The sequence below is a fragment of the Pseudophryne corroboree genome, chromosome 4 (genome assembly GCF_028390025.1).
Source record: "Pseudophryne corroboree isolate aPseCor3 chromosome 4, aPseCor3.hap2, whole genome shotgun sequence".
NCBI classification, from domain to species: domain Eukaryota; kingdom Metazoa; phylum Chordata; class Amphibia; order Anura; family Myobatrachidae; genus Pseudophryne; species Pseudophryne corroboree.
In genome coordinates this window covers 835992466-836015203 of record NC_086447.1, presented here as the reverse complement: position 1 = coordinate 836015203, position 22738 = coordinate 835992466, and the positions used below count along the sequence as shown (strand labels likewise).

General features: G+C 46.7%; 1 protein-coding gene across 5 annotated transcripts in view; it reads right to left on the bottom strand.

Annotated features, from left to right (window-relative positions):
- Window positions 1-22738, bottom strand: part of PAK5 (p21 (RAC1) activated kinase 5) — a 288628-nt gene that overhangs the window by 197928 nt on the left and 67962 nt on the right. For 4 of the 5 annotated variants that reach the window (XM_063918563.1, XM_063918564.1, XM_063918566.1 and 1 more), the window contains exon 2: window positions 7322-7545. The exons of the other annotated variant lie outside the window; for it this stretch is intronic. In XM_063918563.1, coding sequence (XP_063774633.1) covers window positions 7322-7545 — 224 coding nt within the window. The remainder of the gene's footprint in view (window positions 1-7321; window positions 7546-22738) is intronic. 5 annotated transcript variants of the gene reach the window in all.

The following is a 22738-nucleotide window of genomic DNA, read 5'->3' as shown; positions in this document are numbered from 1 at the left end:
CTGACGTGATGTTGTCCGATTGGATCAATACCGCCTGACCCTGAAGCAGGGGTTTTGCTTGACTTAGGGTATTGTAAATGGCCCTTAGTTCCAGAATGTTTATATGAAGAGATGTTTCCATGCTTGACCACAAGCCCTGGAAATTTCGTCCCTGTGTGACTGCTCCCCAGCCTCTCAGGCTGGCATCCGTGGTCACCAGGATCCAATCCTGAATGCCGAATCTGCGGCCCTCTAGTAGATGAGCACTCTGCAGCCACCACAGAAGAGACACCCTTGTCCTTGGCGACAGGGTTATCCGCTGATGCATCTGAAGATGCGATCCGGACCATTTGTCCAGAAGATCCCACTGAAACGTTCTTGCATGGAATCTTCCGAATGGAATCGCTTCGTAAGAAGCCACCATTTTTCCCAGGACCCTCGTGCACTGATGCACTGACACCTGGCCTGGTTTTAGGAGATTCCTGACTAGCTCGGATAACTCCCTGGCCTTCTCCTCTGGGAGAAACACCTTTTTCTGGACTGTGTCCAGAATCATTCCTAGGAACAGGAGACGTGTTGTTGGAATCAGCTGCGATTTTGGAATATTTAGAATCCACCCGTGCTGACGTAACACTAACTGAGATAGTGCTACTCCGACTTCTAACTGTTCCCTGGACCTTGCCCTTATCAGGAGATCGTCCAAGTAAGGGATAATTAAAACGCCTTTTCTTCGAAGAAGAATCATCATTTCGGCCATTACCTTGGTAAAGACCCGAGGTGCCGTGGACAACCCAAACGGCAGCGTCTGAAACTGATAATGACAGTTTTGTACTACAAACCTGAGGTACCCTTGGTGAGAAGGGTAGATTGGGACGTGGAGATAAGCATCTTTGATGTCCAGAGACACCATATAGTCCCCTTCTTCCAGGTTTGCTATCACTGCTCTGAGTGACTCCATCTTGAATTTGAACCTCTTTATGTAAGTGTTCAAGGATTTTAGATTTAAAATTGGTCTCACCGAGCCGTCCGGCTTCGGTACCACAAACAGCGTGGAATAATACCCCTTTCCCTGTTGTAGGAGAGGTACCTTGATTATCACCTGCTGGGAATACAGCTTGTGAATGGCTTCCAAAACTGCCTCCCTGTCGGAGGGAGACTTTGGTAGAGCAGACTTCAGGAACCGGCGAGGGGGAGACGTCTCGAATTCCAGTTTGTACCCCTGTGATACTACCTGCAGAATCCAGGGGTCCACTTGCGAGTGAGCCCACTGCGCGTTGAAATTTTTGAGACGGGCCCCCACCGTGTCCGAGTCCGCTTGTAAAGCCCCAGCGTCATGCTGAAGACTTGGCAGAAGCAGAGGAGGGCTTCTGCTCCTGGGAAGAGGCTGCCTGGTGCAGTCTTTTTCCTCTTCCTCTGCCCCGGGGCAGAAATGAGTGGCCTTTTGCCAGCTTGTACTTATGGGAACGAAAGGACTGAGTTTGAAAAGACGGTGTCTTTTTCTGCTGAGAGGTGACCTGGGGTAAAAAGGTGGACTTTCCGGCCGTTGCCGTGGCCACCAGGTCCGATAGACCGGCCCCAAATAACTCCTCCCCTTTATACGGCAATACTTCCATATGTCGTTTGGAATCCGCATCCCCTGACCACTGTCGCGTCCATAACGCTCTTCTGGCAGAAATGGACATAGCACTCACTCTTGATGCCAGGGTGCAAATATCCCTCTGTGCATCACGCATATATAGTAATGCATCCTTCAAATGCTCTATAGTTAGTAATATACTGTCCCTATCCAGAGTATCAATATTTTCAGTCAGGGAATCCGACCACGCCACTCCAGCACTGCACATCCAGGCTGAGGCGATTGCTGGTCGCAGTATAACACCAGTATGTGTGTATATACCCTTCAGGATATTTTCCAGCCTTCTATCCGCTGGTTCTTTGAGGGCGGCCGTATCAGGAGACGGTAACGCTACTTGTTTAGATAAACGTGTGAGCGCTTTATCTACTCTAGGGGGTGTTTCCCAACGCGCCCTAACCTCTGGCGGGAAAGGGTATAGTGCCAATAATTTATTAGAAATTAGCACTTTTTTATCGGGGGAAACCCACGCTTTATCACACACCTCATTTAATTCATCTGACTCAGGAAAAGCTACTGGTAGTTTTTTTTTTTTTTTACTCCCCACATAATACCCTTCTTTGTGGTACTTGTAGTGTCAGAAATGTTCAATGCCTCCTTCATTGCCGTGATCATGTAACGTGTGGCCCTACTGGACATTACGTTTGTCTCCTCGCCGTCGACACTGGACTCAGTATCTGTGTCTGGGTCTGTGTCGACCCACTGAGGTAACGGGCGTTTTATCGCCCCTGACGGTGTCTGAGACGCCTGGACAGGCACTAATTGATTTGTCGGCTGTCTCATGTCGTCAACAGTTTTTTGTAAAGTACTGACATTGTCACGTAGTTCTTTAAATACAACCATCCAGTCAGGTGTCGACTCCCTAGGGGGTGACATCACTAACACAGGCAATTGCTCTGCTTCCACATCATTTTCCTCCTCATACATGTCGACACAATCGTACCGACACCCAGCACACACACAGGGAATGCTCTGATAGAGGACAGGACCCCACTAGCCCTTTGGGGAGACAGAGGGAGAGTTTGCCAGCACACACCAGAGCGCTATATATATATATATATATATATATATATATAGGGATAACCTTATATAAGTGTTACTCCCTTTTATAGCTGCTGTTTATAATTTAGCTGCCAATAGTGCCCCCCCTCTCTCGTTTTTACCCTGATTCTGTAGGGACTGCAGGGGAGAGTCAGGGAGCCGTCCTTCCAGCGGAACTGTGCGGGAAAATGGCGCTTGTGTGCTGAGGAGATAGGCTCCGCCCCTTCACGACGGCCTTATCTCCCGCTTTTTTCTGGAAAACTGGCAGGGGTTAAATACATCCATATAGCCCAGGAGCTATATGTGATGTATTTCTTTTGCCATCCTAAGGTATTTCAGTTTTTATTGCGTCTCAGGGCGCTCCCCCCCAGCGCCCTGCACCCTCAGTGACCGGAGTGTGAAGTGTGCTGAGAGCAATGGCGCACAGCTGCAGTGCTGTGCGCTACCTTAGTTGAAGACAGGAACGTCTTCTGCCGCCGATTTCACCGGACCTCTTCGTTCTTCTGGCTCTGTAAGGGGGCCGGCGGCGCGGCTCCGGGACCCATCCAGGCTGAACCTGTGATCGTCCCTCTGGAGCTAATGTCCAGTAGCCTAAGAAGCCCAATCCACTCTGCACGCAGGTGAGTTCGCTTCTTCTCCCCTTAGTCCCACGATGCAGTGAGCCTGTTGCCAGCAGGACTCACTGAAAATAAAAAACCTAAAATAAACTTTTACTCTAAGCAGCTCAGGAGAGCCACCTAGCATGCACCCTTCTCGTTCGGGCACAAGAATCTAACTGAGGCTTGGAGGAGGGTCATAGGGGGAGGAGCCAGTGCACACCAGCTAGTTCAAGCTTTTACTTTTGTGCCCAGTCTCCTGCGGAGCCGCTATTCCCCATGGTCCTTACGGAGTCCCAGCATCCACTTAGGACGTTAGAGAAAATGTGTTCCAAGGGGTGTGTTACATTATTCCGGTGGTTGGGATGCAAGCGGTCACATGACCGACACTGGCATCCTGACATTGACAATGCCGTCAGGGACTGGGGTAATTATTTTACCACTACCCTAACCCGCCTGGGGTGGCGGCTAGGGCTAAGCCTCGGGAGGTCGCTGCTAGGTCTATAACACCAGGGGTGGCGAATAGGGTTAAGACTCGGGGGTGGTGGTTAGGACTAACCGCCCTCCTCCAATGCCTAACCCTGATCACACACACCCCAACACCCTAACCCTAACAGTCACCCCGATAGTTACCTTCGGGATGCTGGAGGACGGTGTTCTGGAGTGGATTCCATGCGGTGTCGGAATTCCGGCATCGGTCACATGATCACCGGCATCCCGACTGCCGGAATGCTAACCACATCCAATTCCAAGGACTGGAGGGGGGCTGATTCAGATGTGGGCACTAATAGCACCGCCCCTGTGTCTTTGTATTTAGCGGCTCTGCGAAACGATGCAAGAGTCACAGGAGGTGTCTTGTGTAAAAGGATGCGCACTGCTGGGTTCTCTAATCCGTTGCTGCGGCTGAACACAGCATCGGATCAGCCGCGTGAACATTGCTGGGCCATCCCACATCTAAGCAATCTTCAGGTTACTCAGAAAAGACGGCTAAACTACGTTGCTGAGGCCAGTGAAACTACATCAGAGGACATAGCCATTGGCTTCGGCACGCCCCATTTTCTGGAGTGCTCCCCTACGCCTCCCAGAAATACCAGCAGTTTGTCAATCCCGCTTCGGCTATTGGAGCACTGCGACCGTCGTCGCAAGACCAGATTTGCACATGCGCAGTGTGGTTCCTGCGCATGCACAAATCAAAGTACATCGGAGGAAAGCGTGACCATCGAATTAGCGCCCACCTCTGAATCGGCCTCTGGATTTGAGAAGCACTGACCTAGACAAGAACTATGAAAGAGAAACAGGAGCAGACTGTAATACACAATACATTAAATGTGGTCACCCCGGTTTTAGTGGGGCTCCTTCATCATAGCACAGAAGCGTCCTCATACACCGATCCTTTATGCATCAAATGGCAAAAAACGCCTCACGTTACTAGACGCCCTGCAACGGGTTGCGATTCCTCTACTTTAAGTATTTTCCCCTAAATCTGGCATCTTATTCGCATTGTAGCCCCATACAAATTTCCCTTATAGGGGTCTATGTACTAAGCCTTGGAGAGTGAAAAAGTGGAGAGAGATAACCTCCTAACCAATCAGCTCCTAACTGACATTTTTCAAACACAACGTGTAACATGACAGGAGCTGGTTGGTTGGTACTTTATCTCTCTCCACTTTATTACTCTCCAAGTCTTAGTACATCTCTCCCACAATGTCCTATAAACAGTATTTAGTATGAGCATTTTTGTTGCAAAGGAATCGGTCTCAGATTAAGCATAAAGATGTATGCCGCGAAGGCATGGCATGAGACATGGCATCTGACCTCTGTCTTTGGCTTTTTTAACCAGATTAGCGTCTAAGGGGCAGATGTATTAAGCCTGGAGAAATGATAAAGCAATGATCAAGCAGTGATGAGTGCAAGGTGATAACGCACCAGCCAATCAGCTCCAATATGTAAATTAACAGTACGGAGCTGATTGGCTGATGCGTTATCACCTTCCACTTATCACTGCTTTACCACTTCTCCAGGCTTAATATATCTGCCCCTAAAGGTGCATACACACGGTGAGATCCTTGCTATGCCCGATTTTGACTATGCGATTTCCCCTGAACTCCCCGGAGCCCAGCTCCACCGATTTTGACTAACTTTTCTTGAGATATGGACTATGGCCCTCATTCCGAGTTGTTCGCTCGCAAGCTGCTTTTAGCAGCTTTGCACACGCTAAGCCGCCGCATACTGGGAGTGAATCTTAGCTTATCAAAATTGCGAACGAAAGATTCGCAATATTACGAAAAGACTTCTCTGTGCAGTTTCTGAGTAGCTCGAGACTTACTCTTCCAGTGCGATCAGTTCAGTGCTTGTCGTTCCTGGTTTGACGTCACAAACACACCCAGCGTTCGCCCAGACACTCCTCCGTTTCTCCAGCCACTCCCGCGTTTTTTCCAGAAACGGTAGCGTTTTTTCAAACACTCCCATAAAACGTCCAGTTTCCGCCCAGTAACACCCACTGCCTGTCAATCACATTACGAACACCAGAACGAAGAAAAAACCTCGTAATGCCGTGAGTAAAATACCTAACTGCATAGCAAATTTACTTGGCGCAGTCGCACTGCGGACATTGCGCATGCGAATTAGCGACTAATCGCTCCATTGCGAGAAAAAAATAACGAGCGAACAACTCGGAATGACCACCTATGTGTGCTTATGATTTTATCTTATGTGAGATTTTGGCTTATGTGAGATGTCATTGACATGTGAGATGAACTAGATAGTACACCGATCTAGCAAGGATTGACTTGCCTGCACAGTCTATCTTTTCTTGCGATGCCGACCTGGCGGGACCGCGCATCGGGATCGAATCGGGATCGCAAGGTGACTTTCACCATGCGATCTGCACTAACTTTTCTTGCGATTTTGACTATATATTCAAAATCGAAAGAAAATATATCACCGTGTGTACACACCTTTAGTCACACACAGAAGCTATATAGAATACCAGCTTCGGTTATCAGGACACCCCTGCATTAGTCATGCGAATAAGACACATATTTTGTGAAGAAGTCTCTGGCAGGACACATGGGCCGTGATGTAATGAAGTCCGAGTTCAGCGAATGTTTTTAGGGGCAATCATGTACAAGGCTAAACCATGCCGGTATCTCACACGGGCGCCGAACACGGACATCACTACACACCGGCCATGGGGTGGCTAAGTTCCAAATTCCATTGCACTCCAAACAGGGCTATTTGACGTGACTTGAAGGTAGGTGTACTGTATGAGGACACATCTGCATTTATAGTGAATCAAATGCATTATATATTGCAGTGGATTTCTTTTAATAAATATTTGAATGCTGGGGACCCCAGGTGATGTTTCAGTTGTCCTGCGCCTACTTCCAAATTCTCATTAAGGTGTGCATGAACAATCCTTGCTCGTAATTCATCTAGACAAAGCAATTGTTGATACTAATAACCTGCATTGTCATAATGACACGACTACCGCACTGTGGACCTTGGTTATGAGTCGGTTTCAAAGTAAAGCAACACAGAACAACTTAGATATCATGGATCAATGCTGATAAATCTGCTGACACTCCTGCATCCAAGACAGCACAGGGCAACAAAATCGTAGAACCTTGGTCGCCTGTTGATCCTGCATGCCAGCCCTTAGTGAATCTCTCCTATTTTGTACATATGAGGTTACAATGGAAGTCTCACTGAACACCGGCACAGACACGACTTGTAATGAAAGTAATATGTTTGACATGCTTCACGCAGCAGACTGCCCAGGGATGGAAAGGACATGACAAGCAATCATGCACCAACACTCAGCGACGTTGATGTGGACACATGGCCAGGAATGGGGTCCACAGAGCTGACCATAGTGAAATCATATTAAAAGACACAACCCACAATGCCTTGGTATCACTGATTTAAAATTCTGCAGTGCATGTTCGAGATATGATGCTGTTCCTTTAATGGTGTGCGGTACAGGTTAATAAAACTATATAATCTTACTTTTGTTATGTATTACCCATTAGTATGCAAACAAACAGAAGTCTGTACAGCATGTGCACCTTACCTTCATAGGTGCAAGCTGTATGGGTGTTATACAAGATGGATCCACCATAGGCTTGGGTCGGTTGGCCGTGTCTGCCAGCAAACTTTGCCATTGCTGAGGAAGGCCTATGAACCTCTGTTCTTTGTGATCGAATCCAGTGTGAACCCTGTGTTCAAAGTTTGAAGGCCCTGATATTTCAATTTTTTTCTTCTTCTTCCCAAACATTTTGGGCAACCCAGTTAAACCTAAAGAAAAAAATATATATATATTTTTAGCAAATGTTCTGTGATCTAAAAAACCCTCTAACAAATGATAAATATTGAATGTGAGAAGTAACTTTCATCTTTTCCTTCTCCTGCTAGGGACAATTTAGAAGAGCAGTGTTGGCCATCTTGCCAAGAACCACTTGGGCATGCAGGTATGGAATGGTTAATCTGTGTAAAAGTAAATAAAAATCCCCAAAATTATGTCTCACGCTTACTTTGTACCACCAAGTACTGCTAAATCATAGTGGTGACATTTAGTTCAAGAACTTATACTCTTAGGAAGTCTTAATTTGTCCCTCGACTGATCCCACACAAAAGCCACAACCTGACTCAATTGTAGATACTGTAAACCCAAACAATGGACGGCAAAAAATAGGATTTTAATTACCTACCGGTAAATCCTTTTCTCGTAGTCCGTAGAGGATGCTGGGGTCCATTTTAGTACCATGGGGTATAGACGGTTCCACAGGAGCCTTCGGCACTTTAAGACTTTTCAACAGTGTGAACTGGCTCCTCCCTCTATGCCCCTCCTCCAGACCTCAGTATAGGAACTGTGCCCGAGGAGACGGAACATTTCGAGAGAAGAATTTACATTAAACTATTGGCGATATTCACACCAGCTCACACCATACAAAACATGCCGCCTAACATGGCTTTCAACATAACCCATGCTAACGTGCATGCATAATGCAACAGCAACAGCTGTGAACAACTTGAACAACATGAGAACCTGTGTAAAAAGATAAAACTTAATTCTGCAGGAAAAATGAGCACTGGGCGGGCGCACAGCATCCTCTACGGACTACGAGAAAAGGATTTACCGGTAGGTAACCAAAATCCTATTTTCTCTTACGTCCTAGAGGATGCTGGGGTCCATTTTAGTACCATGGGGATGTACCAAAGCTCCCAGTACGGGTGGGAAAGTGCTAATGTTCCTGTAGAACTGACTGACTGTCAGCAGCCAAGGTGTCAAACCTGTAAAACTTAGCAAACATGTTTGCCCCTGACCAAGTAGCTGCTCGGCAAATTTGCAACGCCGAGAAACCCCAGGCAGCCGCCCAGGAAGAACCCACTTTCCTTGTAGAGTGGGCCTTTACCGAACTCGGTAACGGCAATCCTGCTGTGGAATAAGCGTGCTGAATGGTACCTCTGATCCAGCGCGCGATAGTCTGCTTAGAAGCAGGACCCCCAATCTTGTTGGGGTCATAGAGGACAAACAAAGATTCTGTTTTCCTTATCCGAGCCGTTCTTGCAACATAAGTCCTCAACGCTCTGACGACATCCAAGGACTTTTGAAACGGCTGAGGTGTCAGAAGCCACTTGCACCAGCACAGGTTGGTTGATATGGAAATAAGACACAACCTTTGGAAGAAAATGCTGACGTGTCCGCAGTTCAGCTCTATCTTCATGAAAAATCAAATAAGGACTCTTGTGTGACAGAGCCCCTAATTCAGACAATTGTCTGCCTGAGGCTAAGGCCAACAGCATGACCACTTTCCAAGTGAGAAACTTCAACTCTACCTCTTGTAGAGGCTCAAACCAGTCCGATTTAAGGAACTGCAGCACCAAATTAAGATCCCATGGCGCCGAAGGAGGCACAAAGGGAGGTTGGATGCGCAGAACCCCCATCACGAACGTCTGGACCTCAGGAAGGGAAGCCAACTGTTTCTGAAAGAAAATGGACAAGGCCGAAATTTGGACCTTGATAGACCCTAATCTCAAGCCAGCATCCACACCCACCTGTAGAAATAGGAGAAGATGTCCTAATTTAAACTCCACCGCAGGAGACTTCTTGGATTCACACCAAGATACATATTTTCTCCAAATACGATGGTAATGTTTGGACGTTACCCCTTTCCTGGGCAGAATAAGTGTGGGAATGACTTCATTGGGAATACCCTTACGGGCTAGGATCTGGCGCTGAACAGCCATGCCGTCAAACGCAGCCGCGATAAGTCTTGATAAACAAACGGCCCCTGCTGAAGCAGGTCCTCGCGAAGAGGAAGAGGCTGAGGATCTTCCAGTAATAACTCCTGAAGATCTGGATACCAAACCCTCCTTGGCCAGTCTGGAGCAATGAGAATTGCTCGAACCTTTTTTCTTCTGATGATCTTGAGAACTTTTGGTATTAGTGGCTATTGCTTGTGGGTCTCTTGATCTAGAACAATATTTCTGAAGCATCTTGTTGAGACGTGATGCCATCATATCTACTTGAGGAACGCCCCAACTATCTGCTACCTCTGCAAAGACTTCTGGGTGGAGGCCCCATTCTCCTGGATGGAGATCGTGTCTGCTGAGGAAGTCTGCTTCCCAGTTGTCCACTCCCGGGAATGAAAATTGCCAACAGAGCTTTTGAATGTCTTTCTGCCCAGAGGAGTATCTTTGTCACCTCTGCCATTGCCGCTCTGCTTTTTGTTCCGCCCTGGCGATTTATGTAAGCTACTGCCGTTACATTGTCTGCCTGGATCTGTATGGGACGACCTTGAAGAAGGTGTGCCGCTTGATGAAGGCTGTTGTACACAGCTCTCAATTCCAGAATGTTTATGTGAAGGAGTACTTCTTGACTTGACCTTCGTCCTTGGAAGCTTTCCCCTTGCGTGACTGCTCCCCAACCTCGGAGGCTTGCATCTGTGGTCACCGGGATCCAAGCCTGAATCCCGAACCTGCGTTCCTCCAGGAGGTGAGAACTTTGAAGCCACCACAAGAGTGAAATTCTGGCTTTTGTTGACAGGATTATCCTCCGGTGCATGTGTAGGTGCGATCCGGACCACTTGTCCAGTAGGATCACCCTGGCATGGAATCGGCCAAATTGTAGAGCCTCGTAGGCTGCTACCATCTTCCCCAGCAATCGGATGCACTGATGAATCGAAACGCGTGCTGGTTTTAAAACTTGTTGACCATCCTCTGGATCTCCATAGCCTTTTCCACCGGTAGGAATACATTTTGTGCTTCCGTGTCCAATATCATTCTCAGAAATTATAACTTCATTGTGGGTACCAATTGTGATTTTGGAAGGTTTATGATCCAACCGTGCTGTTGAAGCACCGTCAGGGAAAGTGCAATGTTCTGCACTAGTTTCTCCCTGGATCTCGCTTTTATGAGGAGATCGTCCAAGTATGGAATGACTTTGACTCCTTTCTTGCGAAGAAGAACCATCATCTCCGCCATCACCTTGGTGAATATTCTCGGAGCCGTGGAGAGCCCGAAAGGCAATGTTTGGAACTGGTAGTGGCAGTCCTGCACCGCAAACCTCATGTATGCCTGATGCGGCGGGTAGATGGGAACATGTAAATAAGCATCTTTGATGTCCATTGATACCAGAAATTCCTTTTCCTCCAAGCTGGAGATCACAGCTCTCAGGGATTCCATCTTGAATTTGAACCTTTTCAAATAAAGGTTCAGAGTCTTTAGGTTTAAAATCGGTCTGACCGAGCCATCCGGTTTCGGCACTACAAACAGGCTTGAATAAAACCCTTTTTCCTGTTGTGACACAGGAACTAAGGAAATTACATTGTCTTGACATAATTTCTGTATTACGTTCAGCACTTTTGCTCTGTCCTAAACAGAAGCTGGTAAGGCTGATTTGAAAAATCGGCATGGGGGAAGGTCCTGAAATTCCAATTTGTACCCTTGGGATACTATCTGCAATACCCAAGGATCCGGATCTGAGTGAACCCAGACCTGGCTGAAAGACAGTAGACGTGCCCCCACCCGATCGTACTCCCGCAGGGGAGCCCCAGCGTCATGCTGAGGTTTTAGCAGAAGTAGCTGTTGACTTCTGCTCCTGCGAGCCTGATGGTGTTGTAGATTTTTTACCTCTTCCTCGCCCTCTTCCTGCAAAGAAGGGGGTACCCTTTGCATTTTTGGACTTGTTGGGCCGAAAGGATTGCATCGTATGAGAATGAAATCCTTTCCTAGGTGGAGCAGCTGCGTAAGGCAGAAATGCTGACTTGCCTGATGTAGTTGTTGAAATCATGGCATTCAGCTTGTCTCCAAAGAGGGCTTCTCCATTGTAAGGAAGCGCCTCAATGTTCTTTTTTGATTCCGCATCAGCATTCCATTGGCGGATCCACAGCGCCCTGCGGGCTGAAATCGCCATAGCGAAGGATCTTGAACTCAGCAACCCAATATCCTTCATAGCTTAAACTAAGTAACCTGCAGCATCTTTGATATGGCCGAGAGTTAGGACTATTTCATCCCTGTCAACTGTGTCTATGTTAACTAGCAAGTTGTTAGACCATTTTTCCGCAGCGTTACCCACCCACGCACAAGCAATGGTGGGCCTGAGCACCGTTCCGTTAGCCGTATATATGGATTTCAGGGTTGTTTCTAATTTACGGTCAGCTGGATCTTTTAATGAGGCTGAACCAGGGGCAGGCAAAAAAAATTCTTAGACAGCTGAGAAACTGAGGTGTCTATCATTCGGGGAGTCTCCCATTTGTGCCTGTCTTCCTCAGGGAAAGGGTACGCTACACGTATCCTTCTGGGACGGGTAAATTTCTTCTCTGTGTTAGCCCAGGATTCTTCAAAGAGCGCATTCAAATCCTTTGAAGGATGAAAAGTCACAACCTGCTTTTTATTTAATTTAAAACAATCCTTTTCCTCTGGGGCCAGTGTTGTTTCAGGAAACTCCAACACTTCCTTTATAGCAACTATCATATATTGTATACTTTTGGCTAATTTGGGGTCTACCCCTCTCAAATCCCCATTGTCGACGTCAGATTCGGAATCTGTGTATGTGTCCCCTTGCATTATCTGGGCCAGAGACCTTTTCTGGGAACTGGATGGGACCCGAGTGGATGATATGGAGGGGTCAGTAAACAGTGCATTCTCCACAAACTGCCTCCAATATTTAGTCTGTTGTTCAAACTCAAGAGAATTTCTTTGCAAGCATTGACATATTCTTTTGCAACATTCTCACCCACTCCGGCTCCTTCTGAGAGGGAAGGGCCACCATATTACCCTCATGTGCATTTAAAATGGGTTCTTCCTGGGAGGAACCCTCCCCAATGTCTGACATGTTACACACTTGTACACACACACACACACACACACACACACACCCCTATCACACAGGGGAGCTATTGGGGACAGACCCACATTAAAGTCTGTCAAAGAGACACAGAGGGATTTGCCAGTCCACACACTGCGCCTTATTGTGAATTGTGGAAATATTACCCACTTACAGCGCATATACCAATAATAGGCCCACAGACCTAATTATAATGAATACTCTCTGCCCATTCTATAACACCCTGTACTTGTATCAGCGTTGTCATGAGGAGAAACAGCGTTTCAGGAGCTTAACACTGGAGTTTCTGCAGGAGAAAAGGGCACCCAGTGAGTGTTCTGGCAAGTCTGAGGAGAAGTCCCACCCTTCAGCCTCAGCAATGTAATATTTATACTGGCTGGGGATGGCACATCCACGGCTGTACATGTACCCTTTTTGCCAGTGAGAGTAAGGTTTGAAAACATGCCCCCCCCCCCCCCCCGCGCTCTGCACCCTTGTGCTGAGAGACATGGCGCACAGCGTCCCGCCGCTGCGCATGTACCTGTATGCCGCCAACAATGACCGGAGGATCCCCTCTCTGCAGGACTCCGGTAATATACTCACCAGCCTTCTGACTTCTGGCTCTGTTAGGGGTGGCGGCATTGCTGTGGGAGTGAATGCTGGCCAGGCTTGGGCTGTGTTCAGTACCCTTCAGGAGCTAATGGTGTCCTGCCAGTGGAAGCAGAACCATTAACTAATTGAGAAGTTGGTTCCTACTTCCCCCCCTAAGTCCCACGAAGCAGGGAAGCTGTTGCCAGCAACTTCCCTGTAAAATAAAAAACCTAAGAAAGTCTTTTTCCAGCAGAGCTCTGTAGAGGAGCCAGTTCACACTGTTGAAAAGTCTTAAAGTGCCGAAGGCTACTGCGGAACCGTCTATACCCCATGGTACTAAAATGGACCCCAGCATCCTCTAGAACGTAAGAGAAATCTATAAGCCAGACCATTCAGACACATGAATTCTTTAATAGCACTATGGCAAAACTTTAAACATATACTCTGTACTTATGACAAAAAGTCACAATTCTTGGTGAATACAAATTATAACAAATTAACATACATAAAAATGTGAAAAAGTTTAATTAAAAAAACAAAACAAAAAAACCTAATAAATCATATCAAAGAGGAAATCAGGAAAACAACACTCATACTTTTTCATATAATGTGTCAACTGGTGGATGGCTAGACTGAGGCAAATCTCAGCAGCAGTACCCAAAAATAACAACTTTAATAGTTCCTTTGCTTAAATGTTTTCTTTGAGGAAACCACCCTCACTGACAGATATGTGCAGGAATGGTAATACATTTTACACACTTTTTATTGCCATTTTTATCTAAAGACAATCTTATTAACGAATTATAAAAAACAGATTATAACTCTTCTGCAAGGTAGGAATGCTATGGCATTAATTCAATTAAACAATGTATATTGCACATATACATATGAAACACCATGGGACATATGTAATAGGGTCAGTGTTTGCCGGAGCTGCGGGATGCTGGCCGATCTCCTTTTCTTACAGTGGCAATCATTTACAAGAAATGGTTTTGTCTTGTAAATGGCTGGCACTTTAAAAAACGTCCGAGATCGTCCAGCATCACACACCTCCGGGAAACTTGGCCCCTATAACATATGCTCCAATGACATTGTGTTGATTCCATGGGGAGATACACTGTCAGTACAGGTTCCTAATGGGCCTTTCTTTGACACATATTGGCCCTCATTCCGAGTTGTTCGCTCGGTAATTTTCTTCGCATCGCAGCGATTTTCCGCTAATTGCGCATGCGCAATGTTTGCACTGCGACTGCGCCAAGTAAATTTGCTATGCAGTTAGGTATTTTACTCACGGCATTACAAGGTTTTTTTCTTCGTTCTGGTGATCGTAATGTGATTGACAGGAAGTGGGTGTTTCTGGGCGGAAACTTGCCGTTTTATGGGTGTGTGCGAAAAAACGCTACCGTTTCTGGGAAAAACGCGGGAGTGTCTGAAGAAACGGGGGAGTGTCTGGGCGAACGCTGGGTGTGTTTGTGACGTCAAACCAGGAACGAAACTGACTAAACTGATCGCAGTTGCCGAGTAAGTGTGGAGCTACTCAAAAACTGCTAAGAAGTGTCTATTCGCAATTCTGCTAATCTTTCGTTCGCAATTTTGATAAGCTAAGATTCACTCCCAGTAGGCGGCGGCTTAGCGTGTGCAAAGCTGCTAAAAGCAGCTTGCGAGCGAACAACTCGGAATGACCACCCTTATCTATCTATTTACAGCAATTACATTCTTATACAGTACAAACCTGTTAAAATATGGATTATGCACTGCTTTAATCTATTAGGTATATCAGAAGAAAAATACACTCACGTGGGGTTACCCAAATATAGGCAGGAATGGTTCTTGGTGCGGGCAAGCAGTGCCTGCGCCCGGGGGCTGCGGCCTGGGGGCGCGGCCACAGTCACCCCGCAGGCGCCTGCCGCCTACCCACACCCTGGCTGCAGCAGACGCCGTGGGCTGTGTGGGCGTCCGCTGCAGCCGGCGCACCTGTCAGACGCTAGAGGTCATTATTGACCTTTAGTGTCTGTGCGGCATTGCTATGGGAGAGACGGAGCCGCAGCAGCGGTCGGGAAGCAGGAGCGGGGCTGGTAAGTATTGTTGTTTTTTTTGTGTGTGTTTGTAAGCGGCTACTAAGGGGCAAATCTACTGGGGGCACAGCTACTGGGGGCATAACCGTTGCCACGCCTCTCCCCTTTGAAGCCACGCCCCTATTTTTGTCGTGCCACTGGGGGGAAGGGGGGGGGGGGGGGTGCCAGTAGAAACTTTTGCACTGGGTGCCACAAGGTGTAGAACCGACCTGAATATAAAAGTATAATGTAATAGGTTGCGATTACTGTGAAGCAGCATGATTTCAGCTATATTGGCTGTAGATTTAAAGCTGCAATAATTGAAAAGGAAAAAACTAACTGATTTTGTCTGGTCCCCAAATAACTGCAACTGGGTGTGTTTCTAGATATCCATAAATTATAATCAGCACTTATGTAAGATGGCTTATGCCTTTCACTACATCATTGAAAAAGTAATATACAACAAGAGCCAACGGTTGGAAGCTGATGGCTCCACTTTGAATTTAGTACTTAATGGATATTGTATAAATGTAAACCTTACAGTGCTTCAGAAACCCCATCCACCAGTTTATTGCATGTGTGAATCAAGCCGGTTGTTAAGTTTGCGGAAAACAACCATACTGTACTTTGTCTGCAGTGTGAGTAGCCAAGAGTGTTCTGGCCAATCACATTATACTCCTACCCAGCACTCCTACAATAGGCCCTGCAGCCAGGAGAAACAAATCACTTTCTTCCAAATGCCATTTGATGGTCACAACATCTCCTCCGCTACAAAGTCCCTCCATCAGCGGTATAGCCTATCCATAATACCAGCTGCCTCTACTATCTCTTCTCGGCAGATTAAGGAGGCGTATTCCGGGAACCTCACATTCTTTCTCCACGCTATATATGTCTTGCAACAAGAAAAGAACTGGCAACAGCAGAAACCATTGCAGATACATACCGTAATTACATGCTGCAACAACATATTCTTTGTTGAGATAATTATCAGTATCGTTGGCATCTGCACTGAAATTCAGATATGATATCATAGGAAGGCAGTTGTAGTGCCCAGGCTTATATCAGACTGGCCATGATTAAACAATAGTATTATTCGCATCGCCTGATGTATCCATGTATTTTGCATTAAGAAGCATGTCTGTGCATATCAAATAGTAGAAAGTTAATTGAACTGCTGGAATGTACTCATATCCACAGAAGTCTAGAGACAGATGCTTATCAGCCCTAGAATCCTGTGTATGGGATACGAATTTGTGAATAACACACAGCAGGGATCCAACTTACAGACCCCTCAGAGACACTTAAGGGGGGTACTCACGGAGCGATAATCTAAGCAATCTGACCAGATTGCTTAGATTTTAAGCAAGATCGCTCCGTCTGTACCCCCCACAGCGATAGCGATGCGCAGCCCCGCGCATCGCTATCGCTGGTGCTAGATTGGCTTGCATGCAGGCCAATCTAGCAGGTCGCTCATTTCACCCGCGCGCCCCCCCCACCCGCACGCTCAGCACACATCACGCTGTGCTGAGCGGAGGGAGAGTTGTGTGCTGAGCGGTTCGCTCAGCACACATCTCTCCCACATCTGCCCGTGAATACGGGCCTTTAGGCAGCAGAGTGTGGAGCGTCCTTCCTGGACTGGTGTGTACCAGAACCACAGTTTGTTTCCCCAGGAACTAGGTCTCAAGCTTCAAACAAAGCTGTATAGATAAGGAAATCCGCCCCTGTCAAAAGGGCTCAGAAATCTCAAAGGGTAAACTGAGACTCAATTCACTCTGGTTTTGGGAGGGTTAAAGGAATTCCAAGAGGAGGGGGTGCTGGGAGTGGGGGTGGGGGGTGCGCTGCAGCATGGCTTTCAAATATGAGATGCACAGGCAAAATGTTTGTGATTATCTTTGAGGTGGCATCCAGGGAGAGACTGGAGCCTGTAATGTCCAGGATAGGAATAGAGACCTCACACTACAGCATTCTGTACTACAGGTCACTAGGACGATGTTGTTCTCCGTTTTATTTCTTGAAATTGTAATTACTTGTATGACTATTTAAACTATTATATTCTTGTAACCTTTCTTTTTCTGTAACTATAAACTTTGAACTATTGACTTAGATTAAAAATCTTAATCTTAATTCTGGATTCTGTGTTTTCATACTTAAGCCCCGAGAAGCTCATGTTATCTAATTTTTACATAATTGTGTTTGGGGGTGAGAGCAGGAGCTCACCCTGGCTTTGACTCAAAAAGCACTTCTGCTGGTGGCAGTTACCGCATTGATTTAATACACACGATGAGGTGATCAGTGGAGTGTCACGGGCAAATTATCATAAATTTCAAACCTGCATGCAAGGTAACCACCATTACATACAAGTAATATGGAATACACCAGGGGCCTGCTACTGCATGTATATAATACCCCTTTCAGACATAAGCCTAAAACCTGGGTTTTTGTGCGTGAATGTGTATCGACACCACCCGGGTTGAGAGTCCTGGGTCCACGAACCTGCTTGCTAGCAGGGTTTTTTTCCGGGATTGCAACCAGGGTAGAAGACCTGATTTAGGTCTGAAAGGTGCAACCGCGATCTTATGACCCAGGTAATTCCAGGGTCCGTAGTGCTTACAGATGAGATCATCTCCAAGTGCCCACTGCATGCCAAAAGACTCGGGTCACTGGAAGATCCAGGTCAGGTGTGAAGGGGGATAACCCGGCAATAATCTAGGTTGCCACCCACATATGAAAGAGGAAGCCCCCGCTTCAACCCATGCTCTGCATCCCGGGTCTGAGACGAGTTGGAGCCAGGATTTAATGTCTGAAAGTGGTATAAGAACATATGACTCTCATGAAACTGCCTGGGAGACAGACCTTGGTACAACCTTAGACGATGAAGTTTGGTCCGAGATTTGGGACAATATAGTCTCCAGCTCAATCTAGCAGTGCGCAATTGAGGTAACGCTCATCATTGTTTGGTCAATCTGTGTTAGGCCTAAAGAAAATATGTATAAAATGTTATATAGATGGTACCCTCCCGATTACACAAAATGTACCCTGATACTTTGGATAAATGTTGGAAGGGATGCTCGGAGGAAGGTACCTTTCTCCATATATGGTGGTCATGCCCAAAAATATCTAGTCTCTGGCGAGAGGTCATTGATCCTATTTCACACACACTCTCTGTTTCCATCCCCAATGATCCTAAATTTTTTCTTCTCCCCCTGGGAATCTTGTTTCCGCTATGTTCTGCCAGATAGCGGCAGACTGGAAATCAATCCCCCCCTCCCCCCCGTCTCTACACTCCATTATGTCCCGCATCAGGTACATATACCGAATGGAATATATGAGTGCTATTATCAACAAGTCCTCTAAATCATTTGATAAAACATGGGATCCTTGGTTGGCCTCCCAAAATATCCCTTCCTTATTTTCTATATAACAGCTTAATACACTCCCTCCCCTTCTTCTCCCTGCTCGACGTCTGGAGATCCCACCTCAGCTGTTGTTGGGTTTTCTTTTCTTTTCTCTTCTCCCAATACCCTTTTCTTTTTTTCTAGTTTATCTCTTTTCTTTCTCTTTCTTCTTGCCTCTTCCTCCCTTCGGTACTATATACCGGCTTCAGTAGGAAGACTCCTCTCTTATCTTCTGACTCTCCTTATAAATTTTGAATCACTGGTATGCTTACATTATATTAGAATTGGAACTTAGCACACATATTCTATATGTAATTTTACTACTCGTTACGATTAATGTTATTCTTCGTGATATTCTCAATAAAATGTATTAAAAAAAAGAGAGAGAGAGAGAGAGAGAGACCACCATTTGAACTGTTTCTTCAATGAGCTACTTGATGCTGTCTCTTGTCAAATGGCTTTTCTCAACTTCACTTGTTTCATATGATTTTATGAGTAGTAACCAGCTTCCTAACTTCATGGTAACACATTTTCCTTACACCACTTGTATTTCATTTTCAAATACTCTACAGACTGCTTTCCCATGTAATTTATCGGACATGTCTTACAAGGCGTATGACACTAAGTAGATACAGTAGATGCCTTAGTAGTTGGCTGAGGGGCATTTGGTTGCTGATTGTCAATACATTTACCAACTGTTAGGCGCCGGGGTCCGCTCGGCCGTGCGGCCCGGCGCCTAGCAACCAGGGACGCCGTGCGCGTTCAGCCGCCGGCTCCCTGGCAACGCTAAGACGCCGGGCGCACGGAGCCGCTCTGACCTTAGCAACGGGGACGCCACGTTCAGCCGCGTTCCCCGTTGCTGGGTCTATTCTCATTACCCTGATTATGTGCTGGCCGTGCAGCATGCAAGCTGCACGGCATTTCTATTTGATTGTCCTGTCTGGATCCTGATTGGAGGGTGCCTGAATAAAGGCACCCTCAGGACTTCTTACAGACGCCGGTGATAGCTTCCTGTTTGCCTGTGTCTGCTGCAGAGAGTTCCCAGTCCCGGTCTTTTCGGTTGTTCCTGTCCTCAGAGATCCTGTACTCGGAAGTTACCATCTGTTCCTGGAGTCTGACCGAGCACCTTTAACATCTGGTGGTGTTCGTGAGTCGCGGCGCAGCCGTGTGTTGCGGCTTGTCCGCTTCTGTTTATTATTTTGTTTAATTGTGTTCTGGAGCTTTGCGGAGGATTCCGCTTCCACAGATCCACTCTGGTGTCCGGCGGTGCCGGATAGGAGTGTCGGATCAGTGGATCCTTGGTTGTCCTTTTTCCTGGCGGCTAGTCCGCACATACCTTTTGATTTAGTTAGTTAGCTTGTAACCCCTGGCCTGGTTGCTTAGTCAGAGGGCCCCTTGTTATCACCCTGTCTCGGACTTCCCCTTGTCTCCCATTAAGACCTGCGGGGGCATCGGGGTTGGGCAGACATAATCCGCCCTTCGAACGCGGCTGCCATGGGCTCAAGCAACCATAGTCTCGCAGGGGATTTCTGATAACACGGGCGAGACAACGGAGTTAGGGCGCCAGGGGTTACTAGGCTATCCAGCTCCCACAACCAGCTTATTTTCCTGTACTCAGATCCCTGCCATAAGATCTCTTCCGGTCTGGAGTACAGGAATCATAACATTATCACCGGCCTACAAAAGAAAAGATTTAACTTACAGTAAATTTTTTCACTTTTTAGTTGGGAGATTTTTGTCGGCCTTATGAATCCCACCGGTGTTGGGCCAAACCCTGGCCAGCTTCTTGTTAGTCAGATACAGGAACTTACTCAGATGGTTCAGGATCTGTCCCTCCGGGTGAGGTCACAGGAAGATCTGTTACGGACTTCCCCGAGGGTCATCCCTGAACCAAAAATGCATCTGCCTGACCGTTTTTCTGGGGATAGAAAACAGTTTTTTAATTTTAAAGAATCTTGCAAACTGTATTTTCGTTTAAGACCAGTTACCTCAGGTACAGAGGCTCAGCGGGTTGGGATTATTATTTCTCTACTTCAGGGGGATCCTCAGACCTGGGCTTTTGGTTTAAAGACAGACGATCCGGCCTTATCGTCTGTAGACGCCTTTTTAAAATCTTTAGGGCTATTGTATGACGACCCTGATAGAGAGGCGTCCGCAGAAAGTCAGTTGCGTGCTCTTAGACAGGGTAGGAATCCCGCAGAGAATTATTGTACGGAGTTTCGCCGTTGGTCGAACGACTGTGGCTGGAATGACCCAGCCCTGCGCAGTCAGTTTCGCCTCGGCTTATCGGAATCTATAAAAGACAGTCTCCTCCAGTATCCCGCTCCTGAGACCCTCGATAACCTCATGGAGCTATCTATTAAAATAGATCGTCGGCTCAGAGAGCGGAGGGCTGAAAAAGGGGCATCTGTCGGGTCCTCTCCCTGGGTTCCTTCCATTCCTGTAGACATAGAGGAGCCTATGCAGATTGGTCTCTCCAGATTGTCTCCGGAAGAAAGAACCAGGAGGCAAAATTATGGTCTGTGTTTATACTGCGGAGGTAAGGGACATTTTGCCCGTAGTTGTCCAAACAAGTTGGGAAACTTCCTGACCAAGTGAATTGTGAGGGGGTTCACTTTGGTCTGCAGCTCATCTCCTCAAATAATTCACTGTTGGTTCCTGCTAAAGTTTCCTATGGCAGCCTCTGTTCCTCGGTCTCTGCTTTTGTGGACAGTGGAGCTGCAGGAAACTTTATGGATTTAACATGGGCCAAGGCCTTAGGTATTCCTCAGCTAACCTTAGGTAGGTGTATCACCATGCATGGTTTAGATGGGAGTCCTTTATCCAATGGGGTTATTTCTCTATGTACACCTCCTGTTTTGCTCTCGGTGGGAGCTCTGCATTCTGAAAAAATTGAGTTTTTCCTTACCCATTGTCCAGCAGTTCCTGTGGTTCTGGGTCATCCTTGGCTGGCCTTTCATAATCCCGTCATTGATTGGCAGTCTGGGGAGATCCTACAATGGGGTACCATCTGTGATAAAGAATGTATTACGCTTCCTATCCGAGTAGCTGCCGCCAGTTCCGCACATATTCCTGGGGAATACCAGGATTTTGTTGATGTGTTTTCCAAGGGCAATGCGGATATTTTGCCTCCCCATAGGCCTTATGATTGTGCCATTGAGTTAATTCCTGGTGCCACGTTGCCTAAAGGAAGGTTATATGCATTGTCTGGTCCTGAAACTGTGGCCATGAATGAGTATGTGAAAGAAAGCCTTGGGAAAGGGTTTATCAGGCCATCTAAATCCCCTTTAAGTGCAGGTTTCTTCTTCGTAGAGAAGAAGGATGGTTCACTCAGACCCTGCATTGACTTTAGAGCTTTGAATAAAATCTCAGTAAAGAATACTTACCCTCTGCCGCTGATCTCTGTCCTCTTTGATCAGCTACGTTCGGCTGTTATTTTTTCTAAGATTGATCTTAGAGGAGCATATAACCTCATCAGAATCAGGTCAGGGGATGAGTGGAAAACGGCATTTAGTACTCAGTCGGGCCACTATGAGTATCTGGTCATGCCATTCGGCCTATCTAACGCTCCGGCAGTTTTCCAGGATCTCATTAATGATGTGCTCCGTGAGTTTCTGGGAAGATTCGTCGTGGTCTATTTAGACGATATTTTGATATATTCTGACTCCGTGGAACAACATGTTACCCAGGTGCGTCAGGTGCTAAAGAGATTACGTGAAAATCACTTATATGCCAAGCTGGAGAAGTGTGAATTTCATGTCACGGAAGTATCCTTTTTAGGGTACATTATTTCCCCTCGGGGATTCCGAATGGAACCAAAAAAGCTCCAAGCCATCCTTAGTTGGGCGCAACCCACCAATTTAAAAGCAATTCAGCGCTTTTTAGGGTTTGCAAACTACTATAGAAGATTTATTCACTCTTTCTCTGACCTAGTTGCTCCCATTGTGGCACTTACTAAGAAGGGAGCAGATCCTACCAATTGGTCATGTGAAGCGGAGTTATCTTTTCAGGCCTTAAAACAAGCCTTTGTCTCAGCCCCTGTCCTTAGACATCCCAACCCAGAATTACCTTTCATTATTGAGGTGGATGCCTCGGAGGTTGGAGTAGGGGCTATCCTTTCT